Here is a 19,228-nt window from a genome sequence, read left to right as displayed (position 1 = left end):
TATTGTTCGTTGTAGAATTTCTCTTTTCTTTTAACCCTGCATCAGCCCCTTCCTCCCCCGGACCACCCAGGGGAACCTTCACATCAATGCATTCTCCAACAAGAAGCAGACACCCTTCTCGTGAAGGGAGCCATAGAGTGGGTACCACCTCCCTACATGGGAAGAGGCTTCTATTTCTCATACTTCCTCATACCGAAGAAGGGCAGAGGGTGCCGCCCCATTCTCAACCTTCAACTACTGAACACCTTTATCAGAAAATCCAAATTCTGAATGAGACATTGGTATCCATTATCCCGTCTCTGCTACTGGGCCTGGTTCGTGGCTCTCGACATGGAGGATGCCTACTTCCACATTGACATTCACCCAGCCCACCAGAAATTTCTCTATTTCCGTGTAAGGGGACGCGACTCGACTCCATCGTGGCATGAGCTTTCCTCTGGCAGACTGCTTTGCAATGCTGACGGCCATAATTGCAGACGTACGCCACAACCCATGCACCACGGTCCACTATTGTCTCTTCCTCCTTGGACATATGGCAGCCTGTACCTCTGTGTGATCCTGCAACCATGTCTACATGCCTAGGGAGGTTGTGGAATCTCCATCTCTGGAGATATTTAAGAGTAGGTTAGATAAATGTCTATCAGGGATGGTCTAGACAGTATTTGGTCCTGCCATGCGGGCAGGGGACTGGACTCGATGACCTCTCGAGGTCCCTTCCAGTCCTAGAATCTATGAATCTATGTATTGCTTCCAAACGTTTGGTCTGTAGATGAAGAGGAGCAAAAAGGACTGCTTGGAGGCCAGACTCATTGTCCCCCCACCAGACAGTTCTAGTCTCCCTCATATGGTGGACCGACCCTTCCAAGGTCATAGTCGGTACCCCCTTCACCCTTCCCACCCCACAGGCCATGATCAAAACAGATTCCTCCCTCACGGATTGGGGAGCCCACCTAGACCATCACATAGCCCAGGGGGTCTGGACACCACAAAGAGGCCAGGATGCAAATAAACGTGCTAGAACTGATGGAAGTCTGTTTTGCATGCCAGGCATTTCTTCCTCTCATCCATTCCCGCCATGTTCAACTGCTCTCTGAGAACATCGCAGCGGTCGTGTACATCAACAAGAGGGCAGCGCCAAGTCTACCTCTCTCTGCTCCTAGTCCATCCACCTTTGGAACTGGTGCATCAAACACCATGTAATGTTCCACACTATGTATCTCCCAGGCACCCAAAATACCCTGGCTGATGCCCTCAGCAGAATTCTCTGTGTCAACCACGAGTGGGAATTGCACAATGCCACACTCTGATACTTTCCCCACAAATGGGGATCCCCACTCATGAGAACCACAAAGTGCCCCTTTATTATTCCGGGGGAGCCATAAGGGAGGTGTGACCGGGGTCCTAGTGGGGAGCCAGCTATGGTCACTCAATTAGGGTGAACTGCAAAGAATGGGGAAGACAGTCCCCATAAAGCTGGTGGATATTCCAATACTTAGATTCACCAAGCCGACATAAAACAGCTTCTTTATTACTTTACTGGTTACTCAGAAGTCCAAACAACACAGTTCCCTTATAGTGATCCAGCCTCCATCCAGGTACCCACATCACATATAATGAAAATTTCTGTGAATCTTATTTTGTCCTATAAAAGAAAAGGTACTACCAATCCCAAAGGATCGGACACATTACCTCCCAGGTTAATGAATGTTTCAGATCTTATCCAAATACACGCTACAGCCAATTCTTATTAACTAAACTAAGCTTTATTAAAAAACGAGAGAGAGAGAGAGAGAGAGTATGGTTAAAAGATCAATATACATACAGACATGAGTTTGATTCATTGAGGTTCAGATTCATAGCAGAGATGGTGAGCTTTGTAGTTGCAGAGTTCTTTTAGAAATAGTTCATAGGTTATAGTCCAAGGTCCGAATCTCATATTCAGGGCATACCAGCATAACTGGGACCTCAGTCTTGCAACTCAAACTTCTCCTGATGAAGCCTAAGCAGATCTGAGATGACAGAATCAGGTCCCAAAGATCTTTTATACAATTTCATGTCTTTTGACAAGTTGGAGTTCCTCAGGGAACAAAAGATAATTAGGATGATTTTGAAGGAGGTCCATCATCAGTACTTAATTCGTATAGCTAACATAAGGCCATTTGCTTGTTCCTCCACCATTCACAGTACATTTCAAAGAGAGATAAATATCCCGTGTTTACAATTCATTTAAATGATAGGATGTTCTTTTGACCTCTGAATTATCAGAATACAGCATAGACAGGGACTGTTGATTACATTGTCGACTCTACTCATACATCTGTAAATACACAAACATCTCCCCACATGTCTTTTGAGGATTATTTATTTTGCAGGATGTTTAACCCTTTCTAGCCATGTGTCACAGGAGGACTCACAGAGCAATGCTCTTCTCCTCCCCCAGATGGGCAACTTCCGTTACGCCTTCCCCCTAACCCCCTACCACAAGTGCTTCGCAAGATTTGCCGAGCTACCATAATATTTATAGCCCTGTTCTGGCCCCATCAGTTTTGGTTCACGCACCTCCTCGTACTCTCCACCTGCACACCACTCCACCTCTGAACGCTTTTGGATCTCCTCATACAAGTTTGGGCCAGGGCCAGCATCCCAATCCAGGCCCTCTTCTCCTCACAGCCTGGTTTTTGGATGGGGCTAGGAGTAGACAAAGCATGCTCCAAACTGGTATGACAAATCCCTAACCAGAGCAGGAGGGCATCCACTAGGGCCTGTTACCAAGCTAAATGGAAATGCTTCATCTCATGGGCTCACCGCCATCACCACCCACTGAGTGTGATATCCCTATTTATTGGCCTCCACTACCTTCTTGAACTCAGAATGTCAGGCCTGTCCCTCAGCTCTACACAGGTCCACCTAGCAGCACTCAGTGCCTTTCTCCCCCCATGGACAGCGCTACAGTGTTACACACCCTACCACCATCCATTTCATGACAGGTCTCCTCAATACCTTCTCACCAGTACTCAAGCCCCCTTAATCTCATTCTCTTCACCCTCATGAAGCCCCCCTTCAGCCACTAGCAACACACTCCCTCTGCCATCTCTCTATGAAGGTGATGTTTTTAGTTGCCATTACCTCAGCTAGATGGGTCAGTGAACTGGCGGTCATGATGTCTGACCCACCCTGCTTACAGTGTTCCACAGTATTCCTTACTGCTATACCCTAAATTCCTCCCAAAAGTAGTGTCGGAGTTCCACCTAAATCAGTGCATCCACCTGCCTGTGTTCTACCCCAAGCCGCATGCCTCCCACATGGACAGAGTCCTACCCTCCCTCGACATCTGCTGTGCACTTCATTCTACGTTCTTCTAGACCTGTGCTTTTCGTTCTTCATCGAAACTATTTGTAGCCATTGCTGACTGATCCAAGGGCCAAGCCCTTTCCTCCCAAACAAATCTCCAGGTGCATCCATGAATGCTACATATTATCCAATGTACTGGCGCCTGATGGAGTCACAGCATACTCTATACAAGTGGACGTCTCGTGGCAAGACATCCGTCATGTAGCAACATGGTGCTCCATCCACATGTTCACGTCCCACTGTGCCATCAGCCAAGCAGCAGCTGCAGACAGTGCTGTAGGCCATGCTATACTACAAACTATACTTCCTCTCACATCCTCACACCCACCTCCATGCTGATCACTGCTCTCTACTCACCCATATTTGGAATACATCCAGGGACCATCACTCGAAGAAAAAGAGGAGGTTACTTACCTGTAACTGCAGGTTCTTTGAGATGTGTGGTCCCTATTTGTATTCCAATATCCGCCTGCCATCCCCTCTGCTGAAGGCTGGACTACTCAGCGGTAAGAGTGACACTGGAGAAGCATCGACCCTCACGACCCTTGCCTGTGAGCACAAGGGATGCACATGCAGGTCAACAGACACTACTACGAAAACCTTCCAGCACATGGCTCAAACACACACCCACGTTTGGAATACTAATAGGGACCACGCATCTTGAAGAACCTCCAATTAAAGGTAAATAACCTCCTCCTTTTGAAAATGTCTTGTTCCTGTCTGTAGAATAAATATCTTTAAGTGAAAATGATTATGGAAGGTGTCTTTCTTTTTTCTTATACAGCTTCAAAGCCCATTATTGCTACTATTTACATTTAAAAAACAAGTTTCCATTTGAGCCAACCAAAGACTTTCTCAGCATCAAAAGCTTATCTAGGGTCTTATTCTCTTATCTAGAGCTGAATTTTTAAAAGTCAAAATGTGTTTAGGTGCTTGGTATTAACTGAGCTATGTTGACCTGTTATAAACTAAATTCAAGTGCACAATCAGTGTTCCAGGCCTTTAAACACAATCTTTGTGAGGAGTTCATAATCTACATTTAGTGTAGCAAAATGTGTCTGTAAGCACTGTAAAACTTGGAGGCTTCCCCTCCTATATTAATGTAGTTGGAGCTAAGACATTTTTTGGCATGGAATCATGAGGGATAATGTATTTATCTCACTAACACACATGCCCGTATGTAAAGCTTTACTTTACCATTCTTAGGAGATAATTGAGATAAATGATTCCTGATGTGATTGAAGGAACTTTCTTTAAGTCCTCAAGACCTTACAAATATTTTTATTTCCTTTAGGAAATCTAAGGGAATATTATCATCTGTGTATGTAGTAGTAGAAATAATAAAATGTCTGATTTTATGTGTATTTGGGATGAGAGGATTTTGATTTTAGGTGTTGTTTCATCCTATTAGTTTTATGAAGAAGGAAGGCTGAGAGCTCATTGGCTCATATGCTTCTCTTGGGACCTTTACTTTCAGACTTTTATTTCAGCATTTTATCAAATAGTTTGTTAATTCTTCTGTGATTTATGAAGGGCTCTTTAAACTTTCAGTCCCATTTGTGGTAGGAATATCTACTAGTTCATCTTCTTTAACCTCCAAATCTTTTATAGTTTATTTACAAAGCTATAAGTGAAGCATGGCCTGAGACCAGGGCTCAGTAAGCTTGTGATTTAACAAATGTATCTTTAGAGGTTTTGTTCTTTTAAATCAACATGTTGGGTTTTTTTAGATTTGCCATTGAAATTTCCAGAAATTTGACTAAAATCCGTGTTGCCAGTACTAGAATCAGTGTTTTAGAGGCAGAACATCATAAATATTACTCTTCTCTATTCCATTTTTTAGCACACAATTGAAGCCTCCATATGCATCTGTAAATATCGGAGGAAGCAGCTTTGTCTGAAATGTATCTGGCTGCTAGATTTTTTTTTTTTAAAATCCAGTAGTGGGAGCATATATAATTTTTTTAACCAATTTGGCCTCTTCCCCATATCATTTTTCCATACCTGAAACTGGTCTATTTCTGTTGTATTGTCCCAGACATGCATGAAGAAAGACGAGGACACAAGGGATGTGGTTTCACTCAGCTTCAACTTTATTTAACTCAGTCTGGAACTATCCAGCAATAATTTGTCCAAGTAGATCATACTTTTTCATAATGTGTTCTGCCCGGAGGGGGGAGGGGCAGAAGGGGTTGCCATCAGGCTTCTCTTCTCTTCCCCCATACCACCCCAACCCCCAAAGCTGGTCCCAGAGCTATTGCTGGGACCCCACTTCCCTCCCCTTGTACAAGGATTGAGGGAAAAGGCGTTGTCTGATACAGGGAAAAGACATCAGGAGCTCCTTCCCATAACTCCACTTCCAGTTCTGGTTCATCAGGGAAGTGGGCACACTATCAGATGGTACCTGCACTGGACGCCTGTCAAGTTGGGACAACGTGAACTTTACTTCCTAACCCACCCTACTGGGTCACTGGGGAGCTGTGGGAAAAGTGGGAGGAAAAAAAACACCTATCCAAACCAGTCTGGCAGCGATGGAAAAATTCCTTCCCTGCCCTAAAAAGGCAACTAGTGCAATGTGGACAGCAGATCAGAAACCTGGTCCTACTCTAATCCCAGGAGAAGGAGCCGTTGCTCTGGGCATGTAGTGGCACCCCAACCAGGAGGAATGGGCTTATATTTCCTCCCCTTGGGTGTGTGTGATTCAGTGAACTTCTACTTGGCTAGTCTGAAGAGCACATCAGCTGAGATGCACCCTCCCAGTTACACTCCACCCTTCAAAAACCATAAGTAAATTCAGCTCACATAATGTTACTGATCTGCTACATGGTTTGTCAAAGGTTGCCATACTTTGCCTTTTATATTTGCATATCGTAGAAAGTCTTCAAATTGCTGTTCAGTATCATACTTTATCTTTCTGTAGCAGTTTCTTACTTTTAGAAAATAACCATTTCACTGATATGGCATGCATAATTTTTCTTTTTCCTCTTAGCCCCATGTGCTGTTAGGAATCTACAGGACTTAGCTCGGATCTACATTAGACGCACTCTTAGAAATTTCATAAATGATGAGATGCAAGCCAAGGGTATCCCTCAGAAGCCCCCACCAAAACGAAAACGCAGGAGGTGCCGTAGACGCAGGATTAACACCTATGTGTTTGTAGGCAATCAGCTCATTCCTCAGCCTCTAGACAGTGAAGAGGATGAAAGGATGGAAGAAGACAACAAAGATGATGATGATAAAGATCACAATGAAGCCTTGAAGCCAGAGGAACCTCCTCGAAATTTATTGCGAGAAAAAATTATGAGTCTACCGCTACCCGAATCTTTAAAAGCATACTTGACATATTACAGAGAAAAGTAACTCGTTTTAAGTAGAAACAATAATGCCTACTGATAGCTCCTTTATTCTTGAAAATGTAGCATTTATTAAGAAATAGATGGACAAATATCATTAGTCTTTCACCAAGACTGAAGTACAGTGATAAATTGTAACTTCTCTGTCTTAACTTTGCTACAAAGACTTGTATTCGGTAGTAGAGAATCCCTTTTTAAAAATCTATTTTTCTTTAAATTTTGAGAAATACAGTTTTAACTCTGATAGAAAGATATTCCAAAGCAGTATGCAGCATTAATCAAGACTTGGCATGGTAAATCTTTTTTGATCTTTAACAGATTTGTATTGATAGAAGGGTAAGTGAAATTTTATATGTGCTAAATAGCTGTTGAACAAATGCATTCTGACTTGAATAACAGTTGTCTGCATGAGGTTTTAAACATGCACACAGGCATTTCTCATGTAATATTGAAATTGTACCCTTTAAAAACATTTATTTTACCATGACTTTGTTGTAGTCCTTATTACTGTGTTGATATAAATGTATTCCAAGAAATACATAAGTGCAATAACTGTATACAGACATTAAATGAGCTGGCTTTAATGAAATACAAAAATGCAAGTTCTGAAATGTCAGGTGACCCTGCTACTTTTGCATTTATATCTTTTGCCAAAAGATCTTGAGAAAAGTGACCATTTCTCTCGGAGCCTTAAGGGAACATCATGTTGAATATAAAGCAAAAAAGATGCTTACTACAACCCTATTTGCTTAACTCCATACTACATTTTCAGTATTTATAAATAAAGACATTTTCTCATTCTCAAGGATTTTAAGACAACTTATTTAGTTTCTTTCTAAAATTCACAGTATAGACACACAATATTTGGTAATAAAAAAGATTGTAATTTAGAATTAAATGATTTATATTTACTACTTTAATAGAATAGAATATGAATAAAGTTTAGCTTGTATTGCTTACTTGGATAGCTGTGATAGTAGAATTTGTTCAGCAGATGCACTTTAGTAAGTGGATTTTGTATTTCATCTAAATATTTCTCTGAGAAGGCAGGGTTGTGCTGGCCCTACATTTGTTTCTGAACACAGCTCTTTTTAGCTCATAAATATTCACAATCTTTTATATCTATCTGTTGGAAATTGAGAGTAGCGGTTTAAACTTCGGGACCCATAGAGTGCTCATTTGAATATTTCCCCTCCACCTTTTCCTTCCCCTTTGGTGAAGTTGCTTGCCGTTTTCTTTTTGGCCGGATGGAGTGCTTTGTGCATTTTTGCCCACTTAATATTTTGAGTGTATTGTAGCATAGCCATGAGGGAGAATGCAGTTTAAGAACGAGGCATGATATTCAGTAAAAGCCACTTTTATTGGAAACATCTGTCTGTTGGACCTACTGGAAAACATTCCTCTTAGAGAAAATTTCTGTGCAATATATTTACTGTTGTGGTAATATTCATTATTAAATCCATCAACCATTTAACCATAAGATAAAATCATCACCATTGCAGTTATTATTTTCATAGCCAGATATTACACATCTAGTGTATAATCCCATTTTCCAATAGTCACTTAAAAATTAAACATTGTTTCAGACTTTAACAGTGAGATAATATTTAGTCCTGCTACAGATTGGACACTGATTTTTGATTGTGCATTTCATGCTTCATTTACCATTTTAAAAAGTATGTCTTAGTAATATTGAAAAGGCAACTTGATGAAAGGCCTATTGTACCAGCATGTGGAGTTTTTTCCTCAGCATATTCACAGCATGAATAAATAAAATTAAAAAAAAAACCTGCCTTTATTTCCTGACATTATTTCACAGGTAAGAGATAGTTTAGATGTTTTCCTATAAAATGATACAAATGGAGTAATTGTGATGGCTTAGCTATTGGAACCATTGAATATAATCTTTAATTAAATATTTTGTTTTTAGATGGAATTAAACTTTAAATAATCTGAAATTCAAGATGTTATACTTTCCAGGTAGCCTGGGAATTTTGTCTTCTCCCATTTCCAGAATCAGCATCCGTATGTTCAAGAGTTTGAAGTTACTAAATATAATTTACATATTTTCTTTGAGAACTTTATACAGGATGCTTTTGAAGAATGACTTTCTGCATTGTTTTTCACTCTTGTATACTTGGTAAAATAGACAATGGATGATTTGTCATGATTATTCACTATGTAACTTTTTGAGAGTCACTGAAAGTTTCTTTTGTGTTTATATGTGGATTTATTTTACACTGTTGAATTTACATTTACATTAAATAAAAAGTAGAAATGCAAAATGAATCAATTGTCTTTGACATAAGTTGATAATGGGACATTATTGCAATAAAAACTTTTTCTGGTGGCTTGTGCTTACTCAAACTTGTTTTTTCATGGAAATGATTTCATTTGTGTTTGGTTTTCATTTTCAGTCCATTCCTATTCAGACCTCTGGTAGCTTTTTAATTAGAAAACAATGATATAATTGAAATGGAAAAACTACTACAATGGGGAAGAAATGATGATGCATCCTTTCACCAGTTTTGGAATTAGAAGTACTACATAAGACTAGATTTGGTAAGAGGCTCCTACCCCTGGGTGGCCCCTCTGGTATAGGACACGTGTATTCTCAACTCTATCTGGTGGGGGATACAAAATTCCTTTGCTACCCTTCCCAAATAAAAATTGCTCCTTTCAGGACTACACTCAAGTCCAACTGTGTATTTGGAAAACAGCCTGCAGGGAGTCAATACCTTTTGGGAAAGACAGTCATTGAATTTGTGAAAAAGGGCATTTATTCCTAATATCCAAAAGAGGGGGTTTCATGCCCATTTTAAATTAGACTTCAAACAGTAAACTAAATCTGCTCTACCTGGAAGCAGTCATGCCTTTTGAAAGGAACACAGATATAGGCTCTGGATTCTTGCAGATTCTCAGTCAAGAATCGAGGGGTACAAAAACTTCCTAACTGTCAGAGTGGTTAAGCACTGGAATAAATTGCCTAGGGAGGTTGTGGAATCTCCATCACTGGGGATTTTTAAGAGCAGGTTAGACAAATACCTGTCAGGGATGGTCTAGATAATACTTAGTCCTGCCTTGAGTGCAGGGGACTGGACTAGATGACCTCTTGAGGTCCCTTCCAGTTCTATGATTCTACCTCTGATGTGTGTCAGATTTGTAACTGGGGAAACAGCACTGGTTGATACTACCTGTGTTCAGAAAATGCTTTGGAGCAGTAAATGAATAAGTAAAGTGAGGGACAGGTGCATTCATAATTAGAGTTGGTTTTCATTTAAAAGAATACTGATTGATTGTTTATTTTTTTAACTGAAGATATTTGATTATTCAGCTGGAAACCAAATATTTTCAGTTTAAAACAGTTTTTGAGGAGGTGGGGGTTGATTGTGGAAAACATTTTTCTCAATAATAATTTCTTGCAAAACATTTAGGTTTTAGTAAAACACCCTTTTTCAATGAAAAACCTGTGTTGAAAATTTCTACTGGTCCTATTCACAATCTGAATAGCTAGCCTATCAAGTTATGTTGGAAATGAACCAAGAACCAGACACTTCCATTTTTTATTAGTATAAAAAATTTGCTATGTTTGAAGCTAAACTTGACAACGTTTCTGGTTCTTTCCTTGAGGAATCTTGTCCGAGACTTCCTAGACACTGCCTTTCATGTTCCAAGACAGTCTGAGACATGGGGGATCTGGTAGGAATAACTTGTCAGAGCCAACAAGTGCTGGTATGGGCTGTGCTGTGAATGCTGTTAAGGTAGGGCAGCTTGGTGCACAAAAGGCCTCAACAGTTGGTAGTTCCTCTAGCATCTGTCCAGGAACATTAACGCCTGAGGTCTTGGTGAACTAAATGCATATACTATGTGTCTCCAGATTATAGGTGACTCTAGTGTCTCCATGGCCTAGCTTGCTGCTGATTTCCAGTTTAGGTTTGGATTTCTAAATTTCCTCCCACTCGGATGGTGGAGGCTATGTACATGTTGTCTCTGGCTGCATTGCCCTCACCTAATGGGGATTTCCACTCAAAGTAACTATTCACTCCAAGGACAGCTGCACACAGATGTTCTAAACATTAGGGCAGTCTTGACCTCCAGAGAGATGAGATCCTAATAGGTAGTCCTGATCCCAGACCTGCAGAAGAACTCAGTATGGCTCAAAAGCTTGCCTCACCAACAGAAGTTGGTCCAATAAAAGATATAACCTCACCCACCTTGTGTCTCATATTAATATCCTGGGACTGACATGACTATGGTTACACTGCAGAGTAGTGATCCAGACAGATTCTAACTAACCTGTTAAAATAAACAAATGGGAAGGATTTGGATGGGGGAGAGGAGCAGGATTATGCTCCCTCTGTTAAACCCTGCAGGCGTAGAACTAGGCAGCACCCTACAACCATTCCACTTTACAAGCATGAAAAGGGAAACAATGCAGTGCAGATACATTCAGTCAAATAGTCATAGTCTCATGCTTGTGCTTGCTAAACCAGGGAGTGGTGGCTCAGATCCATCTCCAGTAGAGGACTCTAGAGAAATCTATGAGTGTGCTGAAAAAGCCACTACTCTTCCACTCACCTCATTAAGAAAATGACTACCTTGTGGAAGAACACCTTTTTGAAAGAGTGGAGAGGAAAACTCAGTTATGTTTTTGCTCTAGTACCTCTGGTAACAAAAGCATCTAACCAAACTCAGTTGAGATAAAGATTTGATCATCTTTAACTTGCTGAAAAATACAATTCTCAACTTTGTTGGGGGTTAGCAGTGACTGTATCAGTCTGGCCAGAGGCAATCACTCAAAACCAGGGCCTCTTTCTATGTTCCAGCCCAGGATCCTCCTCAGTGTATGGAAGAGGGTAAATATAGAGGTAGTGTTTCTGAGCACAAGTTTCAAATCCATCCAAGTCTACAAGGAGGGCTTAACTTTAAGGGGGGAAAGTGGACAGTGTGGGGTGGAGGGGAATGAGAGAACTGCTTGCCTACCCCTTTCAATAGACTAAGTCTGGTGCCTAAACCCATTTTAGGCTGATTTTGTTTTTCAAATATGCTTAGCAGCTATATTTTCAATGGGACTTGGTTTCCAACACTTAAAAATCTATCCATGTGCACATGAGATTCCTAAATCCATATTTAGGCACTTAATTAAGGCAGGCAGGCAACTTGGAGCTTATTTCCTAAGTGTTCATTTGCCACCTCTTTTGGCCTATCATGAATACAAAAAAGATAAGGTTCTCTGCTGTCAATTGTCATGAGATGTGTGTGGAGTTGATGAAAGCTGTCTTTGAGGTACTCTATGAATGGACTCACATCCCTCTTGTGGAAAGTTTTTTTTTTTTTCCCCTGGTGTAATGATTTAAGCTTGCAGACTTCAATTTTTTGTGACTGATTGATGTACCTTCTGCTATATCCTGCAAGGATAAGATAGAGTGAACACATGCTAAATTCCTATCAAAGGCATTTACAGAATTCCACTTTAATGAGCCAATAATCATGCTGACATTGCCCTCACATCAGTGTGCCCACAGCAGTGAGCCTTTTCTCTATAAACTTATGTGAAAAGGTCAGTAGGCTGTTTACTGGAGCAAACTAAAGCCCTTAAAGTCCACCTAGCTTTTATTCTTCTGATAATATGTTACCATGAGGAACCCATAAATGGCTGGCTGGCTGAATCCCTCACTTCTACAGCCTACCAGACCTGCATCTTAACGGTCACATCAAGACTCATTCAATTCAGGCCATGTCAGCTTGGTTCAGATTTGCTAAAATCAGGGGATTTGAAAAGCAGCCACATTGTCTTCTCGGGATGCATTTACAAGCATTTTTGCTTAGATTCATCACCTAGACTGGAAACCAACATCAGCTTTTACATAACCTATTCTTCAGCCTGGGGGTGCCAGATTCCATTTGCCGCCTTAGTTTTCCTGTATGTCTGAGATGTCTCTTTAAGTTGTCCACCTCTGGTAATTTGTGGCAAGTGTCTTTACTCTCTTCTGCATTGTTAAGACGGTATCTTAGCGTGGTCTCTCTAGTTCAAAATGTTTCTATTTTCCCTTTAATGCAAATTAGCCTTGTTTTTCTCTGCCCTCAGTCTGTTGCCGTCTGTATTTTCTTTGAGAGACAGTCTTTGAATTTGTAGGCCAAGATTTTCAAACATAAGCTAAAGTTAGGCTCCGAAATTCATATTTAGTCTCCTAAATAAGTGGCTTAATATTCAACAGGGCTGAGAACCCAGCAGCTCTTGTTATCAAGGGCAGCTGCCTATGAGCTCACTACCTCTGAAAATCAGGCCACTTATTTAAGGGACTAAATATGAATTTAGAAGCCAAATTGTAGGCCTTCATGTTTGAAAATCTTAGCCCTTGGCTTTTGTCTCTAAACAGGGAGCATGCATCCCAGCACAGGTAGGCAGACATGCTCTAGCTCTGATAAAAATAACAGTGTAGCCAGAGGGTAGCAAGGGGCTGGCTCAGTCTACCCTGAACTCAGGTGGCTATCCTGAGCTGGCACCTGTGCTACCCCTTGGCTATACTGCTATTTTAGTGAGCCAACTTGAGCAGAGCTAGTGTGTCTCTACCCGCACTGGGCTGCACACTCCCAGCCGCAGTGTAGACATACCTTAAGAGTCTGAACCCACTACGTGGTGTCTCTGAAGAAAAAATTCTAACCTATAATTAAGAGTTAAGTCAGGCATGTAAGGTCTGCTACTGGTACCATGTAACCCAATACAACCTGCTGGGTGCTCTGCAGCTGAACCAGGGAGCCCTCCACTCACTGAGTGGTGGGAGTTATGCCAGATACCCATTTGAATAAAAACTAATATCCACTAAGGAGTAACTCCAGCACTAACTCCAATTTTTCTGCATTGACATTTGTGCTGAAAGTTCAGAGATGAAGAGGGTTACAGGCAAACTTGCATGTTGGAATCTGAGGATACTGTGCAAACAAGCTAGAGGAGTTCAATGACCCTAGAAAGATTACAATTACTGACAAAGAGCTGGAGAAGTTTTTCATCTATACAGCCACTCTCTCTGGAACCAGACTAGCTGACGCATGCTAGCTACGTGAGATGCATTACGCTGTCTTCTGGCATGTAAAAAGCAAATAAGACAATCACAAATGTGGGATCATTTTGCAGTCAAAAACTCATTAGTACCTATGATCAAATGGCCTGCTGCAACATCAGAACATATTATATTACTAAGAAGATCTTCAACAGGTGACTTTGCCAACATCAGTACATAGGCCCCCACACTTTCCTCCATCTCTGAAGAGAAGGACTTTTTTATCATCTACTCAACAGTGTCATCAGTAAGCTACCACCAGGACAGTGGCTCTATCCACTGGCATACTTCTAAGTTAGAGCCAGCTCAGATCACAAGATGTGGCTTCTATACACTTGCCCTCTTGAAGTAGGAAAAATGAATGACAGTGGGCAAAGTCTACTAGTGCTCTGCATCCACTGAGGACTGTGCATTACCAACACCTACTTCCGAGGCGGTCACTGTCGTTATGTCGCGTGGATCTGGACACTGGCATTTAATAGTCACCCACAGAAAATACCTACAGGATGGTCTCCATACTCACAGTTTTCACAGTGCAGACTGTGAAAGGCATTCGTTATGGAATTTCATCATCCCCAACAAAACCATTGTTCAGTCATTAACAGCAACAACACAAAAGACCAAGGAAGGTGTCTCCAACTTACTATGAATCTTGGAAGCTATGTCATCAATTGCATGGGACACACGCTGAATAAATATCCATATAGCTGCAATCTTACCTTTGGTAAAAACACTGCCCAATGGACCTCAGTACTGGTTTATGGCATACTCTGAAGAAATGCTCCAGTTACTGACGCGAAATGAACAGCATATCTCCGTCACAACACAAACCCACCTCCTGAACAAGAAGTTTTGGTTCCGACCTTGCAAAGCTCTATTTTCCCATTTACCTAAATGAGTAATTTTTTTGTCCTCAGATGAGTAAAATCGGGCATCTTAACTGAAAAGACATTACCATAAAATTTGTTCCTGGTTCTTGCAAATATCTATGATCACTTTGCAAGGCTGATTTGTGCCTGTTTGTTTCATTTTTGTTCCACCTTAAATTTATCTGTACTGAACTGCACAAGCCATAGTCTGCCCTATCCACTGTGTAATTTTGGATCAGCAGCAGCTTACTGCCAGGGCCTTCTTCCCGGTTATCAAAGTGAACAAAACCAGGTCTGACAATGATCTTCGTAGTAGCGAAGTTCTTCAGCTCATCTTCCTTCTTTTATATCCAGGCTGGGTTTGTAGTTCATCTCCAAATCACACTTTCTAACCTTACAGATGTGCTCATTGTACTGTAGCACATGAAAAACAATTTCACTAGTTCAAAGAATAACACATTATACCGAAAGAGGGCAGTATTGCCACACAGGAAAGATCAAAGCTAAAACTGCTGACACACAACTACATAGAAAGGACAGTAGAATTAATAAAGCCAGCTCATGTAAATGTTGAAAATTACATAGCAAAAGCACTATTACCAGACAGCATCAGGTATTAAGTAAGCAAAAACATACCTTGGTCCCTTTCCCTTTGGCTGTAGTGTAGCGAGTCTTTAAAAGGAAAAAAACCCCTCATGTTTGACAGTCTCTTAGATGGTAATAACTGACCTATTTGGAAGGAAAGAGAAAAAGTTAGTTGAGATGGGCTGGAGCTGTTGTTCTTAAAGTCCAATCTTTGAGTTATATCAGTCAGCCTTTTCTTTAGACTAATTCAGCCATTCGGTCTCACTTTTCCCCATGAGCATGTGTTGTTATAAGTTATTGTGATATTTTATGAACTTTCACTCACTTTGCACACTTGAGCTCACAATTCGGGTATTATTGCATGCCCAATTATTAAGACATGCAGCACAGAGGGAGGGAAATTTAATCAGCCTTTACACCCTCCTGATCCTGGTCTGCTCCTGGATCTGGAAAAGGCCCTGGCATAATGTAGAGAGCCCCCAGGGGCTAAGTTACCACAGTCTCCCTGGGCTGCCCAATGGACCTCAGTACTACCTGGAATGTCTACAGCGCTGCATCCTGTAACCACTTCCTTCCTACCCCCCTAAGACAACCTTTCTAAGGGGGTCCTCAGAAGGCAGCCTTACAACTGTCTTCTTCAGTGCCTGTGTCAGGGGAATCCTCCCCAGCCAGAACCTGGGCTTTCGGGGTCTGTCTAAACTGCAGTCACGGAGTGTTACAGCAGCTCGTGTGGACATAGCTGAGCTGCCTTGAATCTGACTAGCTTGGATACTGGAGTAGTGAAGCCATGGCAACACAGGCTTCAGCACGGGCTAACTGCACAAGTAATTACCCAGGGCGTCAGGAGGGCTGCCCCTTTAAGAAACTCTGGACTTTTTTTTCACCTACATAAAGGTACCACCACGGGGGTCAAGATCTCACCCCTAAAAATCAAACAAAAGAACCCAACTTGGGGTTGGCAATGCTGGCTCATGGCCTTAGTATGAACAAAAACATTGTAAAAATGTTTCTATATATTTCTTCTGACATTTTTCCTGTAGTTACTGCAGTTTCAAATACTTGTCCCCAATATGACTGAATAAATACTGTCAGAGACAATGTTTGCAGGAATTGATCAGAGATAAAACCATGAACACCAACCTTAAAGTTGCTAAATTTTCATGCAAATTCCTAAAATAAAAATTAATGGAATCAGACATGGAAATATCTCTTCAACTTTTTATATCCTAGCAGACTATTCAGTGTCATTATTTCACAAATGGGTCTCATGCAGTGTAGAAATGCTGAAAAAGATAATTAAGCATCCATTAAAAAAAAAAAGTTCTAGCTTTGCTGCCGTGTAGCATCTACCGCAGTAGTATCTAATACTGTGTGTCTAATATCTGATACAGATATGGTTGAGAAGATCATTACTGAAGGCATGGAGGTTGTATCATAGGAACACAATGTATGATCTGGAGAATAAAATTAGAAAGTACTTCCACCTGTTGCTGAAAACTTCCAGTTTATAATTAAAGAAATGGAGAATTACAAAAAAATAAACTAGCAAATATTTAGAGGATTGGGGGGTGAACACACCTTTTTAGTTATCAAACAAACCCCTTCCATATTTTACTTAATATATTTTGCTATTGCATTACGTAACTTAGCTTCATGAACCTTGCAGACACTTCCCTAATGCTTTTTGATGGTAAGATACTAGATTGCACATGTGGTTATTAAATTATTCTTTATTGTTTCTATTGCAGTAGCTTCTAGAAGTCTGTGTCAGGGACCAGGACTCCATTGTTCTAGGAGCTATACAATCTCAGAACCAAAAGACAGTCTGTGCCCACAAAGAGCTTTACAAGCTGTCCCACAGCTCTTTTTACAAGAGTACAATTGTTAACCAGCCAGTGTCCTGAACCAATTCTCGTTTGAGTAATTGCCTTCGACTTAAAAAAAAAAATTCCCCTGAAGTTTCAATATTCAATAGTCTGTCCAAAACTTTTCTGTAATGTTACTGTGCTGTTAAGTAGTTCCCACAGTCCCTATCTGGTGAGGTGATTACATTTCAGGAGTGAACTAACCGAGCCCTTTGTGTATATGTACAGTTATCAAAGTGCTATATTAGGACAATATAGATTTTAAAGGAGCATCCTATTCCTGGCATATTGGTGGGGTCAGCATCCAATGAAAGGATAAAAAGTTCCAAGGGGGAGATTTTTCAGAGGTACCAAGCAGGGCCATAGCAACAAAGAACGTGGCCCCCTCCGAACGGTGGCCCCCTCCCAACATATGTCCAGGCGGGGCCCCTTACAGTGCAGAAACTGGAATGCGGTATTTATTTTGCCACTTTTAGGGGCCCCCTTCCTTGCGGGGCCCCCTCCGGTCGGAGGGTACAGAGGGCGCTCGCTACGCCTCTGGCACCAAGGGTAGATGAGGTGCCCAGCTCATTGAAAGTCAATGCCTTTGAAAAGCTCCCATTGAAGCCAGCTGAAATTTCCCATCAACCAAGGGCATTAACCAGACTGACTTTTTGGGGAGGAAGTTCTCGTCTAGGATCATGGTTATCTGAATGGCCTTGAGCCTTTGGGAGAGGGTCTTTTATTCCACTTGTTGCTAAATACAGCTTTCATAATCACATCTGTAAGGAGAGTGAGTGAACTGCAAGCTCTAGTGGCCCATCCTCCTTTCCAGTGTAATGCACACGGGCACAGTTGTCCTGTGTCCTCATCCCAAATACTTGCCAAAAGTGATGTCGGAATGGACCAGACCATTAATCTCTCATGTTCTTCTTAGTCTTACCCAGGAGAACTCAGGATTCACACTCTAGATGTCAAAAGCATTTCCCCATGGAGGATGTTAGACTTTTTAAGCCTTTGGGGATCAATGTAAAGGGAATGCTATTTCCGTTCATGGATGACCTAAGTGGATCAGGCAGTGCATTGAGACATAGCCAGGGTGACAACATCTGAGGGTCTTAGGATTCACTATAGCTCCTACAGGAGGCAGAGGTGGTTGTGGCATGCTTCTTGATTGATATATTCACTGAAAAATGGTGATGGAGCAGCTCACTTAGATTAAATGTAGCTAAATCTTCGTTGTGACATGATTTAATGTATATTTTACAGAGTCGGATCTATAACTGGAAATGGTAGCCAAATCTTTTCTTACTAGCCTGGGCCTCAAATAACTTTTTGGACTGAGGCCCTATTATGGGTGGCTTATGAAAAACATGGTGATCATTATTTAACACTTAAAGAAAAGTGAATTTGTGCACAAATCCATTCTAGAATATGGCCAAAGAACTATAGATTATCTGTGGGACTTGGAAAGAAAGTTTTTAGCATTGTAGGAGAGAATATGTCTAAACATTTTGCTGGTAAAATACTCCTGGAAATAATTAGATCTCTGCATGAAAAATGTTCCAGTGAAACTGAACTTCAAATGTCTATCCAATACATTGTTCTTAAAAATTTATGAAATGAGTTAGTACTAAATCCTCAAGTATTTTACTTGGCAGAACACAAGACAACAGTATGCTTCAAATAGTTCTCAGGCAAACAAAATAGCGCAACTGTTGGATTTTCTATTACTGAATTAAAAAAATATGTTAATACAACATTAAAGGTGAGGGTATAATGGTACAAAAGGCAGGAAACTTAGAGTTTAGGTTGCCTGTGTAATCTTAAGTTTGCTACCCTGTTTTATGCATCACATGATCGTGCATGTAGCCCATAGGGCTAGCTTGCCTTTATTATATTGCACAGTAATGCAAGGAACCTACAGGCCTGTATCCTGTAAGGCATTAGCTTCAGCAGTTTCAGCATAAGGCTTGAGACCTATGAACTTTGGCACTGATAACCATCCTAATGGAAATCCGCAAGTATTGGGGAGCTGAAAATAGAGTATTTAAGGGAAACTTCCAACCATAGGACAAGAATCCAACCACAAGAGGGCCATGGCAACGAATTGATGTATATGATAATAAGTTGGGATCATTGATATACTAATCAATGGAGAAAGG

At 41.0% G+C, this 19,228-nt stretch overlaps 1 protein-coding gene across 2 annotated transcripts in view; it reads left to right on the top strand.

The window, feature by feature from the left end:
• The window catches only part of PCMTD1 (protein-L-isoaspartate (D-aspartate) O-methyltransferase domain containing 1), an 83,860-nt gene extending 74,839 nt beyond the window's left edge, over positions 1–9,021 (top strand). The window contains exon 6 of one of the 2 annotated variants that reach the window (XM_026662013.2): positions 6,341–9,021. In XM_026662013.2, the coding sequence (XP_026517798.1) occupies positions 6,341–6,711 (371 nt within the window). In that variant the 3' untranslated portion in view covers positions 6,712–9,021. Of the gene's footprint in view, positions 1–45; positions 607–6,340 lie in introns of those variants that run through there. The other variant, XM_026662018.2, reaches the window with a different exon arrangement.
• The last annotated feature ends 10,207 nt before the right edge of the window (positions 9,022–19,228 follow it).

This window comes from Terrapene carolina, unplaced genomic scaffold (genome assembly GCF_002925995.2).
Source record: "Terrapene carolina triunguis isolate 2854851 unplaced genomic scaffold, T_m_triunguis-2.0 Scaffold58, whole genome shotgun sequence".
NCBI classification, from domain to species: Eukaryota; Metazoa; Chordata; order Testudines; family Emydidae; genus Terrapene; species Terrapene triunguis.
The sequence above is the reverse complement of the archived record's forward strand: the minus strand, read 5'-3'. Positions and strand labels throughout refer to the sequence as shown.